Source organism: Notolabrus celidotus, chromosome 22, assembly GCF_009762535.1.
Source record: "Notolabrus celidotus isolate fNotCel1 chromosome 22, fNotCel1.pri, whole genome shotgun sequence".
In the NCBI taxonomy this organism is placed as follows: Eukaryota; Metazoa; Chordata; class Actinopteri; order Labriformes; family Labridae; genus Notolabrus; species Notolabrus celidotus.
Window position 1 is genome coordinate 12,803,400 of NC_048293.1, and position 12,198 is coordinate 12,815,597.

The following is a 12,198-nucleotide window of genomic DNA, read 5'->3' on the forward strand; positions in this document are numbered from 1 at the left end:
TTTGCTTGATACATTTATTTGAAAAAGTTTTAATCATCAGCTAACAAATGACACAAATAACAAAACATAAATACCAGCTACCAAGACAGTATGATTACATCCAAATCATTCAGGGTGAAAGGAGAGGAGATTGAATATCAAAAATGGGAACACATTTTTGACATCAAAAGAATCAAATTTCAGCTCTCACACCTGCTGCAGCTTTGACTTAGGTGGAGTAATAAAGAAATGAGGGAATACTATCTCATAGAAAAAGAATAGCAGCAACATTTTGAGCCAACAGAGAAACATTCAATTTTTGCATGAGTTTGTAAACGAGCACGTCATCCCACAGTGCTCAGTGGCACTTGTAGGTACTTCCCAATAACAATCACATGTCCAGACTGGACGGGGAAGAAGGAAAGAGAAAGTTGCTGATGAACTGGGCAGTCTTCTTTTCTGCTTTGACAGCATTAAATAACAATCAGAGGAGAGGGAAGGCTTCAGTTTGCAGCATATCAAGTCAGGAAAATGTTGGACTACATTAGTGCAAAAGACAAGATTGAGAGGTAATTTGTAGGGAACAGACACGTTTAGACAAATACATACAGAAAAACAGACAAATACTAACAAACAGATCAATAGATTCACTCCACTGTGTGAACATACATGTTAAAATGATACTCATTCTCTTGTCCTGTGAGGACCTATTAGAAGTGACCCTGTGGTTTAATGTGCTGAGGATACTTTAAACTTTACCACCATGCTTTATATCTCAGTCAGTTCAAACAAGGATGACGGTCAGTTCTTTTGAGATGGTCTTTGGTCAAACCTCAGCACCAAGTGTAATCTTCTGACATGGAAAACAACATAATGAAAACAAGTTTCAAGCCCCCAAATGTGTTTGACACAAATAACATCAGACTTCTTTTCAAAGGTAGAGAGGAATGCTGAAAACTGCTTGAGTTTGTGGTTGCACCTATCTGGAGTCCCTCCTTCAGTTCAGGTCACACATTCCTGAGGGATCTTGCTTTAGACAAAATCTAAAATCACTTACAATGGACATTTTTTGGAAAAAGAAATACACAACAACTTGGCTGGTAGCAACTGTGTACTTTAAAGTGAATAAATCTGGCACTAGTCTATCAACTCTCCCAAAGTCAGGTGTCATTGTTACAATGTCTCACGAAAGACCCCTAATAAATACTTTTTACATTCTTGGATAAATCTGGTCCACTGAGAGAAAGGTAGGGGACAAAGACTAACTCATAAAAACAAATGTATGAGGGTCAACTGAGGGTACACGGAGCACTAAGATCTGCAGTTTTTTCCCAAAACATGCATGAATTAACTAATTTGATTTGTCACTTAGCATAGAAATATTAGGTATAAGTAGATTTCCCTGAGATGCTTTTGCTCAGGCTGGTTTTCAAATAATCCAAGTAATTAAATGAGATTTTTAAAATCTGCTATGTAGGTCATTGGCAAATAAAGTGGTAGACTAACAACATAGAGAATCAAGTCAAGTTTTGAGGTTTTGAGGCCTGCATGAAGCGTAAGGTAGATTCATCCAGGTACTTCCTTAAATCACCACCTGACATGCAGAGGCCTCTCACTGAGCTTACTGTTCGTACATGTAGTGCAGAAACCACTGTGACTTACACCAGTGCGTAGGAGTGTAGTGCTTATAGTGCAGTAGTGTGTATATGTTTGGATGCAGGGGAGGCTACAGTTCTGTGTATCACTTCCCTCCTCTTGGTTTCGTTGTGCATCAATAAAGCAACACCTGTTTTTGTGGGTTTACAGCTGAAGTTCAGCACACGAGGAACCTGTGATCACACCAAATATCCCTGTCTGAGATCGTCGGGTGTCACAAATGCTCTCCTCACACTGTCGCCGGGCCTCGGGCCGCCGCCGCCTCGTTTGGTGGAAGAGTAGACCGTCCTCGTTTCTCGTGAGGAGCGGGCTCTGAAGGGTGGAGCTCCAGAAGAGGAGGCGATGGCAGAGGCTGAAGTTTGGGATGCCTCAGCCTGCTCACCAGGCTCCATGACTGAGTTTATGACTGGAAAAAGAAACATAAAAATACGTTTTTGGCTTTTCTTTCACAAGACAAAAGGTGATTTATGATATTATGTTGTTTATTTTATATCTTTGGGTACAAGACATCTTACCCTCAAGCTGCCGTTGCACCCTCCTCAGTTCTTTCAAGATAGATGTGATTTCCTAGAATAAAGGAATCCAAATTAACCCACATAAAAAGCATTTGTTGGCATATAATTCACTTTAAACTGTCATATTAATTTACCAACCGTGTTTGAGGTTTTAACAACAGGAACTTCACTGTCAGAATTCACTTTGGCCTCGATATCTTGCCAGATATCCATCCTGTCCTGGAACAGTACCCTGTGTGCAAGTAGACAGATGAGAATGTTAGAAAGCAGGCACCTTACAGTGTTCTTAAAAAGAGATGGAGTTTATTTTTTCAACACATTGTTAATGTCGTCTGAAAGATGTCATAGAAGCTTTTTTTTGGGGGGGGGGGGGGGATTTTTGAGAGTGGGGGAAGTCATGCAGCAAATGGTCACGGCCGGGATTCAAACCGGTGACCTCTTCGATGAGAACCATAGCCTCTGTACGTGGGGCGCTTAGACCGCTAGGCCTCCAGCGCCCCGTCCAAGAAGCTTCTAATCATTAGTTCATAGAAATAAATCAGATCAATCAAAAATTAGACACATTTTTCCTCTGATGTCTTTTGCCTTTTTTGGTTTAATAAAAGAGCAAGTGGCAATCTCTGGCGGCTATGATTGAAGCCAATGCAGAAGTGTTAAAAACTGCAGTTCATCAAGGATCCACTTGAGGCTGGCTCTGGAAGTACCGGAAACCACATACACACAGATTCAAAAAAGCCGATCTTCACAGCAGAAATAAACTTGTTTACAGCCTGGTACAAAAACGAGTGTAGTCTGCATAGCTCATTTCTCGATCGGCACACACTGTAGGGGGGGTGAATTTTTCATAACGCAGCAATTTAAAAAATATTAAGATTAGGAGTTTTCCATTATGAGAGGCACAGCTGACTTGATCGACAGGCGGGAACACTGTAGCTATTGGCTAGGAGGCTCAAAGCCCGCCTCTTTACGTCACAATCGCTTGACGGAAGTTTTGTTAAGTTCAACTTTTCCAATATGGCTCCCGCCAAAGATTGGCTTCAGAAACACATGGGTGACATCACGGATACTACGTCCATTATTTATACAGTCTATGTTGAAGAGTGAAGCTCACTCACAATGGAAGCTTTTGAAAGTCTAATGGATATATCTGCATCAAATCTTGCTCCTGGTATTCCCATGTAGCCAGTCAGACTATAAATATGTGTGTTGACTCACTTAGGTCTGTTCGTTTAATAAGATTATTGGCTCAGTGCTGTCTGGTTATCAGACAGGATCAATACGGTTTCCATGACTCCCAGATTAAGCATGAGCACAAAGAATGTTCATTGAGGTGTGTTTGATGAACATCTTACTTTATTTTGTCAGCAAGTTCCTCAGTGTTTTCTTTGATGGCTAGGATGATCTGAGACACTGGATTCAGCATCAGATTGTCAATGACGATCTGGAGACAAAATAAAACACATGATCATGATCTCACAGAGCTAGAGATCACAAAGACTTTGAAGCTGATGTAAAGCTACATGTTGGTGTCAGACCTCGTCTCTTTGCTCCTTGGAGTTCTGTTCATGGTCACACAAGCTCTGATCGGGCTCTCTTGAAGAGGAAGTGCCAGGTGGGATTCTGCTGTAGTTTAATCCAGCTTCTGGAATACGGTGAACCAGCTGCAACACGGTAAAATGAATCAATTAGTACTGCAGTATGAGACAAAGGAGGGAGAGACAGATAATCTTTCTTACAGATAAGATTATCTGTAAGGATGGGTTAACAGATACAACTAGTGTAGTGTAATCCAATCTCCAGGATTAGAGATAGATAGAAATGATTCCTTTAAAATATCAAGACACATGTGACTTAACTGCAGTAGTAGAAAAGTGCATTCAAAATTGCTACAAACATGAAAACATCTTGTTCTTTCAAATTAAAGTCTTATATGCAAAAATTAAAAATCTGTAGTCTTAAAGAAAAAGAGATCTGGTGCTTGAGTGTTTGAAACTCAGCATCTCAACCTCCCTGAAGTGTACCTGTTCATGAGCAGTCACTTTGGAGCTTGGTGTGCTGCTCTCCACCACGGGACTTTGTTCATCACCGTCACCTGCCACATCGTGGATCTCTCTGGCTAAGATGGCAAGATCTTTAGCCAGGTCCTGACTCAACCTGGATGGAGAAAAAAAAGTTTGTAAATTTACATTTTATTCTGCTGATATTGAGCACTTTGCTCATACGCTTCATAAGAGTTAAAAAAAAGAAATGGACTGCTTCTGTTGTTAGTATAATTAACTCTTTAAAATTAGTTTAACTTGTGGTACATGGGGGAATGATAAGCAATACAGGGTATAAGATAATATCATGATGCTCGCTGTCATCAAAGTTACTGAATTAAAATCAAGATGAAGCACTCAAGGCAGGACTTCAGGTTGTATTGGCTTCTTTATCATTTAATCTTTGGATTTCAAGTGCACCGAACAAAAGACCTTAGTTCTTGATATTCCTTACCGTGCAATCTCAGCGCTGTGGTTGGACCAGTTGTGGAACGTCTCTCCCTCCTGGTTCTCCTCTTCAGAATCTCTGTTTCGGGATTTGGGACGCAGGGCGACCACCGGCTGAGGCCGCGGGCGAGGCTGATTTCGTGTGCTGTTGGAAGCTGAGGAAGGTTGGGAGCGTTTGTGTTTAGGAGTGCTCTGGTTTGAGTCGTACTCCTCATCTGAGGTAGAGGCATAGTCAGAGCCTTTCTGTCTTCTCCTGGAGCCTGGGCAGTGTGAATTGGTTTGAGTTATGGAGGGTGAGGATAGAGAAGATGGGAAGATAGGAGAGAGAGAAATATACCATCAAAGAGTATAGGAAAGCACCACTAAGATCTTAAGATGTTGTCACCAAACATCTCTCCCCAGAAGAAGAGACAGAGAAGTTGCTGTGGCAGTGCTCATTCCTGCAGTTGTGTTTCTTTAGCTTGAAATTTTCCAAAATCATTCACAGACTGAAATGAGCACTTAGCTTCCACAGTACAGTGGCTAATTTCAGACAAGTAGGGTTTAGAGAAGACTGTACATGTACATGAATAGTTATCATCACCAGATCACTGTGCAGGGGAAGGAAAAACTAGTTTTATGTGAAAGGCAGTGTAGTATGGGGTCTTAATTAAAGAGTGCAATGTCAAACGTAAGTTTAAGATACATCTCTGAATGAATGTTAGTTTTGTTCATTTATGTGACTGAGTTAATCCTGTGTGTGAAGACGCACGCGGTTATCCTTTGGCAGCTGATGTCTTGCATTGATGTCTATATTTATCTTGTTTAATTATTTATTTATCTATTTATTTATTGTATTCATCTGATCTCGTTAACGCTACCTTATTTTTAACTTTTCTTTCCACTATTACTTATTTTATGAATTTTACTGTGTTGATTTTATTTAATTTTTCAGTATTGTATCTATAATTCTCCCTTTTATAATTTTACCATTGCTGTTGTTTTCTGTCTCTCTGTTATTCTGTGAAGCATTTTGGGCTGCATGTTTTTATGTATGAAAGGTGCTTTATAAATAAAGATGAGTTGAGTTGAGTTGAGGTGAGTTGCAGTATTAAGCAACAAATCATACAAGAATGACCTCATTTAATGCACACTTGAGCCTGATTTATATTTCTGCGTCGAATTGATGGCATAGGTCTGCATAGCTCCTGTACCTACGCAGAGGCCTACGCACATAGCTGACATGCACCTCCTCCAAAATGTAACTACATGTCAAATCGACGCGTAGTTACATTTTGGAGTAGTTCCAGGATCCACGTCCATCGGCCATGTATTTCATCTCCTCTGACGTCTCCTCTCAATTCTTCCCTGTAATCATGTCTGTATGATAATCATTAACTTTTCATTTCTCTGTAATTGTTCTGAAATTTTACAGAAAGGTATTTTTGTGCAGTCATTTTTAGTTTTTTGCAAGTTGCTGAAAAAAAAGTGTGCAGTGGTTTTATTTGAGTTACAACACACCTTAAAAATGGAAAAGGATTACTTTGTTTACAAAGAAATATATGAAAGAAAATATATATTGCAACTGTCCATGTCTGAGAATTGAAATAAAATAATATTATTTAAATTTTGAGTTCAATACCGTTTTCTTGAAAATCGTTAGAGAATTGTGAGTGAATAGTATCGTGAACCAAAAATTGGGATTTGAATCGAATCACGGGTTGAGTGTATCCTTACATCCCTAATTATGACTACTCTACTTCGGCACGATTGCTCAAGTATTTACTTGATACACACTGCAGCTGAGGGACAGAGACAGGGGAGGTTTGGATTTGTCTTTTTTTGTGTGTAGAAATTGCAAGTTGTCCATATTATGCCAGTATTAATCTGCACCATTCACTATGCACCAAAACACTACACAGGGGAAAATGTAAAGGTCAGAAAACAGAGCTGCTTGCGTTAGCCATTGCACTTAAAATATAAGATATGTTAGTTTTCTTGATGTGAGTAAAATTTGAGAATTTATCCCCAAGTGACACTTTGATCAAAACAAGCTGTTCGTAAACAGAACCCAGGGGTTATTTGCTGGAACAGAATATTAACTTAGGACCATGGCGGAATCAAACCAATTCACCACTGTGATTCCTAAACAGACTTTGTATGCTTCCAGGCACAATCTCATCTTCAATACGTGGTTTGACTCAGACAGGAGAAAATGGTTTGACCAGGATGTGAAGATCATTTATACCAAATGAAATGCATGTGTGTATGTTTTATACTCACTTGCGGTGCTGCTGGTGTATTTGGCACTACTTGAACGTGCACGAGTGACCGGTGTCTTGTTGAGCGCTGCTTTCTGCGGCCTCTCAATGGGCTTTGTCCCCGGAGTAGAGGTCTTGGAAGAACCCTCTGTGTCACTTGGCGTGTTGAACGAGCTTGTCCGCCTTCGGGGCATCGCTAGCAAATCCAGCCTGGAGAGTTTCTTGGTTTCCTGTGGTTGCTTAGCTTGGGCGTTAACAGTCTCCTGGTACAGCCTGTCCGTCTCTGTGGTTTCGTTGTCCGAAACGTCTCCCAGGCGAGCTCGGCGGAGCATGGATGCCCTGGTGGGTCTTGGAGCGGACAAACTGTTTGCACGAGTCAGAGCCTGGGACGCTCTGGAGTTCTTTCCATCCTCCTTCTGAAGAGGGATCGTGTATTTTTTGCGAGTTTGGTGGTTGTAAGACTCCTGATCAGAGTGAGGTAAGCTCGGAGGATCATCACTTAGATCTGTGGAGCCAAGCTTACCAGCACTACGTCTCAATCCAAGTGGTCTCCTAACAGATTCAGTCTTACTGTTCTCTGATCCCTGAGCACGACGCTTGTTGTATGGAGTGGACTGCTGACTTGAGTCCTGACTGGCCAAACTTGCTGAGGAGGTTTCTCTATGGAGGCCACTCATGGAAGGTTTTTTAGTGAGTGTGCTTGGCCTAGTCTTATTGCTATGCTGGCTGATTGTGCTGGAGGTATCCACATCAGACTCCCCAGAAAGAGAGTCAGTTATTGGAGAAGGCGTTTTTTCAGATTGACCCGACTGTAGTTTAGCCTCCAGAACAGCCAGAACATCCTCCGTCTCTTTGAGGAAAGAGTGAGTGTCCTGATTGTACTCTACCTGGAATGATTCAAAGTCTGGGTCTCTCTGAACAGGCTGGCTGGAGATGTTGGGAAGTCTGGCATTACTTGGCCGCTCCTTAGTGAAGCTCTCTTGTCTGATTAAAGGAGACACAGTGCGCTCTTTGGACTCTGGACTCTGTCTCTCTTGGTCAAGGATCGGGGCTGAGATAGTAGATTTGACTTTTCCAGAGTCCTGGTTAATTTTTGTTTTGGTCATAGTGGCTGTTGAGAAAGTTTTATTTACTTTCTTGTCTGCTTTAGGAGTGCCGGATTTCGTGACTAAAGGTTCAGGTTTTGACACAACCTCCTCTGAACCAATGTAGAAGGACGTAGACTTGGTTGGGAGTTTAGGTTTGTCCTTGGTTGTCTTTTTTTCTGTGTCTGACAGCGGCCTCCTCCGTTGCTCTACGATAGATCCATCATCGGACCTGCTGGCATCACTCAAGCTGTCTGGCTCTACGTCATCCTGCACTGATAACCTGTGGAGTTCATCCTGAGACCTGGGGACCACCATGCTATTCTCATCTAGATCAAAAGTTGAATGTGGGTCATAATGAACATGAATGCTGGGAGTTGGCATGTCAGTCTGATCCCCCTGTGGTGCCTGGGGCAGGATGTGCCGTGCTCTGTCAGAGTCAGCACTGTCGTTGTGATGTCGGGTGAACGTGGCCTTGTGGACGATGGAGCCGCGTGCTGAAGTGAAACAGTTTTAATGCATATTAACCGCACATACTGAAACAGAACATCATTCATATTCATTGGGGTGTCTCATTATCATTTCAAATAGACTCATGTCTCATCAGGTGGCTTACCCCCTCCTGACAGCTCCATCTGGGTAGGAATGTCAAAGAGGCCAGACGGGGGGCCGGAGTCTGTGTAGCTGTCTGCCAGGCTGGCCCAGCAAGACATCCACTTAGGAGCCCCTTGTAACGCTCCACCTGCTGGCTGACCCTGCATGAGAAAACAAACGACTTATCAAAATCTGCACAAAAAAAGGGGAAGATGAAAAATTCTAAAGACAGTTCAATTTATAGTTAGATTTTGTTAGTGGGAAACAGTTAATTTTACAAAACAAAATGGAGATACTACACCTTATGTGTTTCATGATTCAGTTTGAGGTAAAAATATAGTATGTAGTTTTATATTTGGTAACAAAGAAAACCCAGCACAGTAAAGATCTCAGAATCTGTAAGGAAAGATGAGCCAAAACTAGAAACCAACAGAGCATCGCCAACAAAGACAAGAAACCCAAAGAAGGAAAATCAAGGCAGAAATGCACACTAATCATTTCTGTTGAGTGACATTAATAAATCATCTTCAGAATTATTGATTATTTGAATTAATCCTCAACCACACCCTGAGCAGGAAGGGTTACATTCACCAGACTCTGTCCCTGCCCTGGAGCTGGCCTCACCTCCCCACAGCTACTCTGCCTAAGCTGAGTCCTGCTTTGAGCAATTGCAGGCCTAAATGCTGATGATGTTTCTGCTTTGCTCTTGTTGGCTCGCTCTGGGCTCTCAAAAACACCAAATACCTGTCAGGAACAGAGCAGTGCAAGTGGATGAGAGTGTGGGACTACCAAGCATCAATGGGATCGGGCTGTTTTTCCCATGAGATTTGAGGTTAATGGTGATTTTCAAAGCCCACTATTTTCATCTCAGTTCATCATGTTGTAATGAGTAGCTGTAGAAACGTCTTCTATCGTGATTATATGGATGGAAAAAAAAAACTTGCCTGGGCAATCTTTTTCCGAGCCTCCTCTATCTCTCTATCTTGAACATCTTCTTCGATGGTGTAGGTTCCAGCATCACTTAAACAGTCATCATCCTCGATTCTGGGGCTGTTGAGGGGGCTTTTGACCTCTAAAATCTGGGATGCTGGCGGCATCAAAGGGGGCATGAGGGGAACAGGCTTGCGGATTGGAGAAGAGGTCTGAGGCTGGTAGGATGCAGGGGGACTAGACTGGGATAGCATTTTCTCAGGTTTAGTCATCTCTTTTTTATGTGCTGCTGAGTGACTAGACACATTTTTCTCCCATGTGGCAGAAGCAGACGCCTTTGTCTGTTTTAACAGTTCAGCAGTAAAGTCCTGGGATATTTTGGATCTACGGCCTGCGCTGCTAAAGGGCCTAACAGGCACAGATGATGAAGAGCGTGAGGAGTAGCCAGTGCTGATCCGGTCCTCTGTCTTCTCCCTGCGAAGAGAGCCGGCTCTTTGGGGCCCCGTAGAACCAGGGCCCTTCAGAGGGATAGTGTATCTTTGGGTTGGGGGAGTGTTAGGGACTCGAGCTTGGCCTCGTCTCTCCCCTGTGGGACTTGAGTTCTTCCTTGCCTTCTCCAGCTGGACCCTGAGAGCTGATGGCTCAGGTGAGGATGTGTTATTGGTGAAGGACGCGGATCGCTTCTTTCTTGTGTTGTTATCATCATTGAATTCAATGACAAAGGCTTGATGAGGTTCCGCCTTGCCTAGACCGGGAAGGGACTGAGACTCTGGCGGGGAGTAGGATGAGGGATCCTTCGAGTCGGAGCTCGCATAGTGTTGAGGGGAGATCCTCAGGGGTTGAGGGGAGACCCTCAGGGGTTGAGGGGAGGCCCTCAGGGGTTGAGGAGACGCCTCCAAACCAGTCTGAAGTTCTGATTGGAGCAAGTAATTTCCATTGACTGCAGGATCCCCAGAATCACTCTGAGGGCCATCTTCACGGTTTGCTGATTAAAGAGAGACCACAAGTTTGAGAGTTAGTGCATTATTGCAATCAAAGTCACTGCCGGCAAAATTAAATTGGCTTGATAGACTCACCCTTAGTGCTGTGAAGTAATGGGTCACTGTTTGAGCTATACATATCCTCAGCTTGTGACTTCCTCCTCATCATGCTGGCATTACTTTGAACCAACCAATCAGCCACTTTGCTTTCTGCTGACATCACCTCAGTGGGTGTTTTGACGATCTCAGAGGATGGTGGATTGGTTGGAGGGCGAAAGGAAAACTTGGTCACGTGGTCCTTGATCTTCATTTTACCTGGTGTGCAGTCGTCGAATTCGATGGTGAAAGAGGCGTGGCTCTGGACCACTGGGGGCGTGGGGGTGGAGAGGACACAGTTAGTGGGGTCTGAAGTGTCCTTTGTGGGAGCCTCGTGTATCTGTGTTTCTGGTTTCTTGTTTGATCGCGGTTGTAATTCTTTCGTTGGGATCTCAAAGTAGCTGGGCTCTCGGCGGTAGGAGAGGATGGACTTGGCTTGACTGTCAGACAGAGAACCGTTGACCTCATATCGGGGCAAGTCTTTAGCATGCTCTGTTAGAAGGAAAGGGTGGTGAGAGGACAGAAAACACAGAGATCGGAACAAGCATTAGTGACTAATTAACATACCGTGATCCACTAAGATTACATGATGATAGAATTTCTGCATTAACAACAGAAAAATAAATGATGTGCCCTTTTGTTTGCGTTCTTCTCATAGTTAGAGTCAACTAAAAGGTTGACAAACTTTAAGCATTTAAATGGGATGCTTGGGGTGTCACTGTTACACAATATCTGAAATTGGGAGCCACAAATAGCACAAATACTGTAGTTAGACTGACAAAACAATTCCACCAGTTCGTCTTTGGGTGCCAGTTGGATGCAGCCAAATATCACTCCAGGAGCTCAGAGTCCAGAGGAGGGTAGCTAAGCGGGAATAATCTGTTTCAGCCTGGGCACCATAAGGAAAACAATCGCCCTCCCTCTCCCTCCCTCTCCCTCCCCCTCTAGCAGCTTTGAGAGACATAATCCATCACGAGGCAGACAGGCACTGCCCTATGGCTTGGCATGCTAAAGCCTGGCTAACAGTCCACAACTGGATGTCAGAGACCTGCCTTGAGATCAACACCATCCATCTCTCAGTGACCCACGAAGGGCATCAGATCGCAGTGTTATAGAAAACACAATAAAAATAGATCCAATTCACAACCGTGGGAAGATCTCTGCTAACTCTCCAGAACAATGTGTTAACGATCCAGTGTAAATGTAATGATAAGGTTTGTGGCTTGTAAACACAGGAAGATGCTAGACACATTCTCTTACCTGGAGACCCGTGTTCAGGTGATTTCCCGCCCCTGTTCTGCCCTTTGTTGGCTGGATCCTCATCCTCCCCCCACCAAGAAGGCTGGCCGTAGAGAGGAGTAGGCCTAGATATCGGAGAATCTGCAACACCTAACAGGGAGACGCACAAACACAAGCACAAACAAAGGCAGGCGATCACAATTAGGCACATGGGTACACCCGGGCACAGGGAGCAGAGGAGAGCAAAGAGTAAGTGCCGAGTAAGAACTGAATTTATACAGCCTCCTTGATGAATGAGACTATATGTAAGTCACATGATAACATGATGTTGTTTCATGGTTCAGACTTGCAACAACAAAATGTTGCACAATATAGGAGTCCAAAGAGCCTTGCATTGC

At 43.3% G+C, this 12,198-nt stretch overlaps 1 protein-coding gene across 1 annotated transcript in view; it reads right to left on the bottom strand.

Annotated features, from left to right (window-relative positions):
* cep170b (centrosomal protein 170B) overlaps positions 1-12,198 on the bottom strand; it is a 22,718-nt gene continuing 10,520 nt past the window's right edge. Inside the window, exons 7-19 of the mRNA XM_034674411.1 lie at positions 11,822-11,950; positions 10,562-11,053; positions 9,500-10,470; positions 9,180-9,299; positions 8,578-8,716; positions 6,899-8,458; positions 4,644-4,896; positions 4,172-4,304; positions 3,686-3,811; positions 3,503-3,591; positions 2,289-2,382; positions 2,151-2,202; positions 1-2,041 (exon numbers count right to left, since the gene is read on the bottom strand). Coding sequence (XP_034530302.1) covers positions 1,815-2,041; positions 2,151-2,202; positions 2,289-2,382; positions 3,503-3,591; positions 3,686-3,811; positions 4,172-4,304; positions 4,644-4,896; positions 6,899-8,458; positions 8,578-8,716; positions 9,180-9,299; positions 9,500-10,470; positions 10,562-11,053; positions 11,822-11,950 — 4,385 coding nt within the window. The 3' untranslated portion in view covers positions 1-1,814. The remainder of the gene's footprint in view (positions 2,042-2,150; positions 2,203-2,288; positions 2,383-3,502; positions 3,592-3,685; positions 3,812-4,171; positions 4,305-4,643; positions 4,897-6,898; positions 8,459-8,577; positions 8,717-9,179; positions 9,300-9,499; positions 10,471-10,561; positions 11,054-11,821; positions 11,951-12,198) is intronic.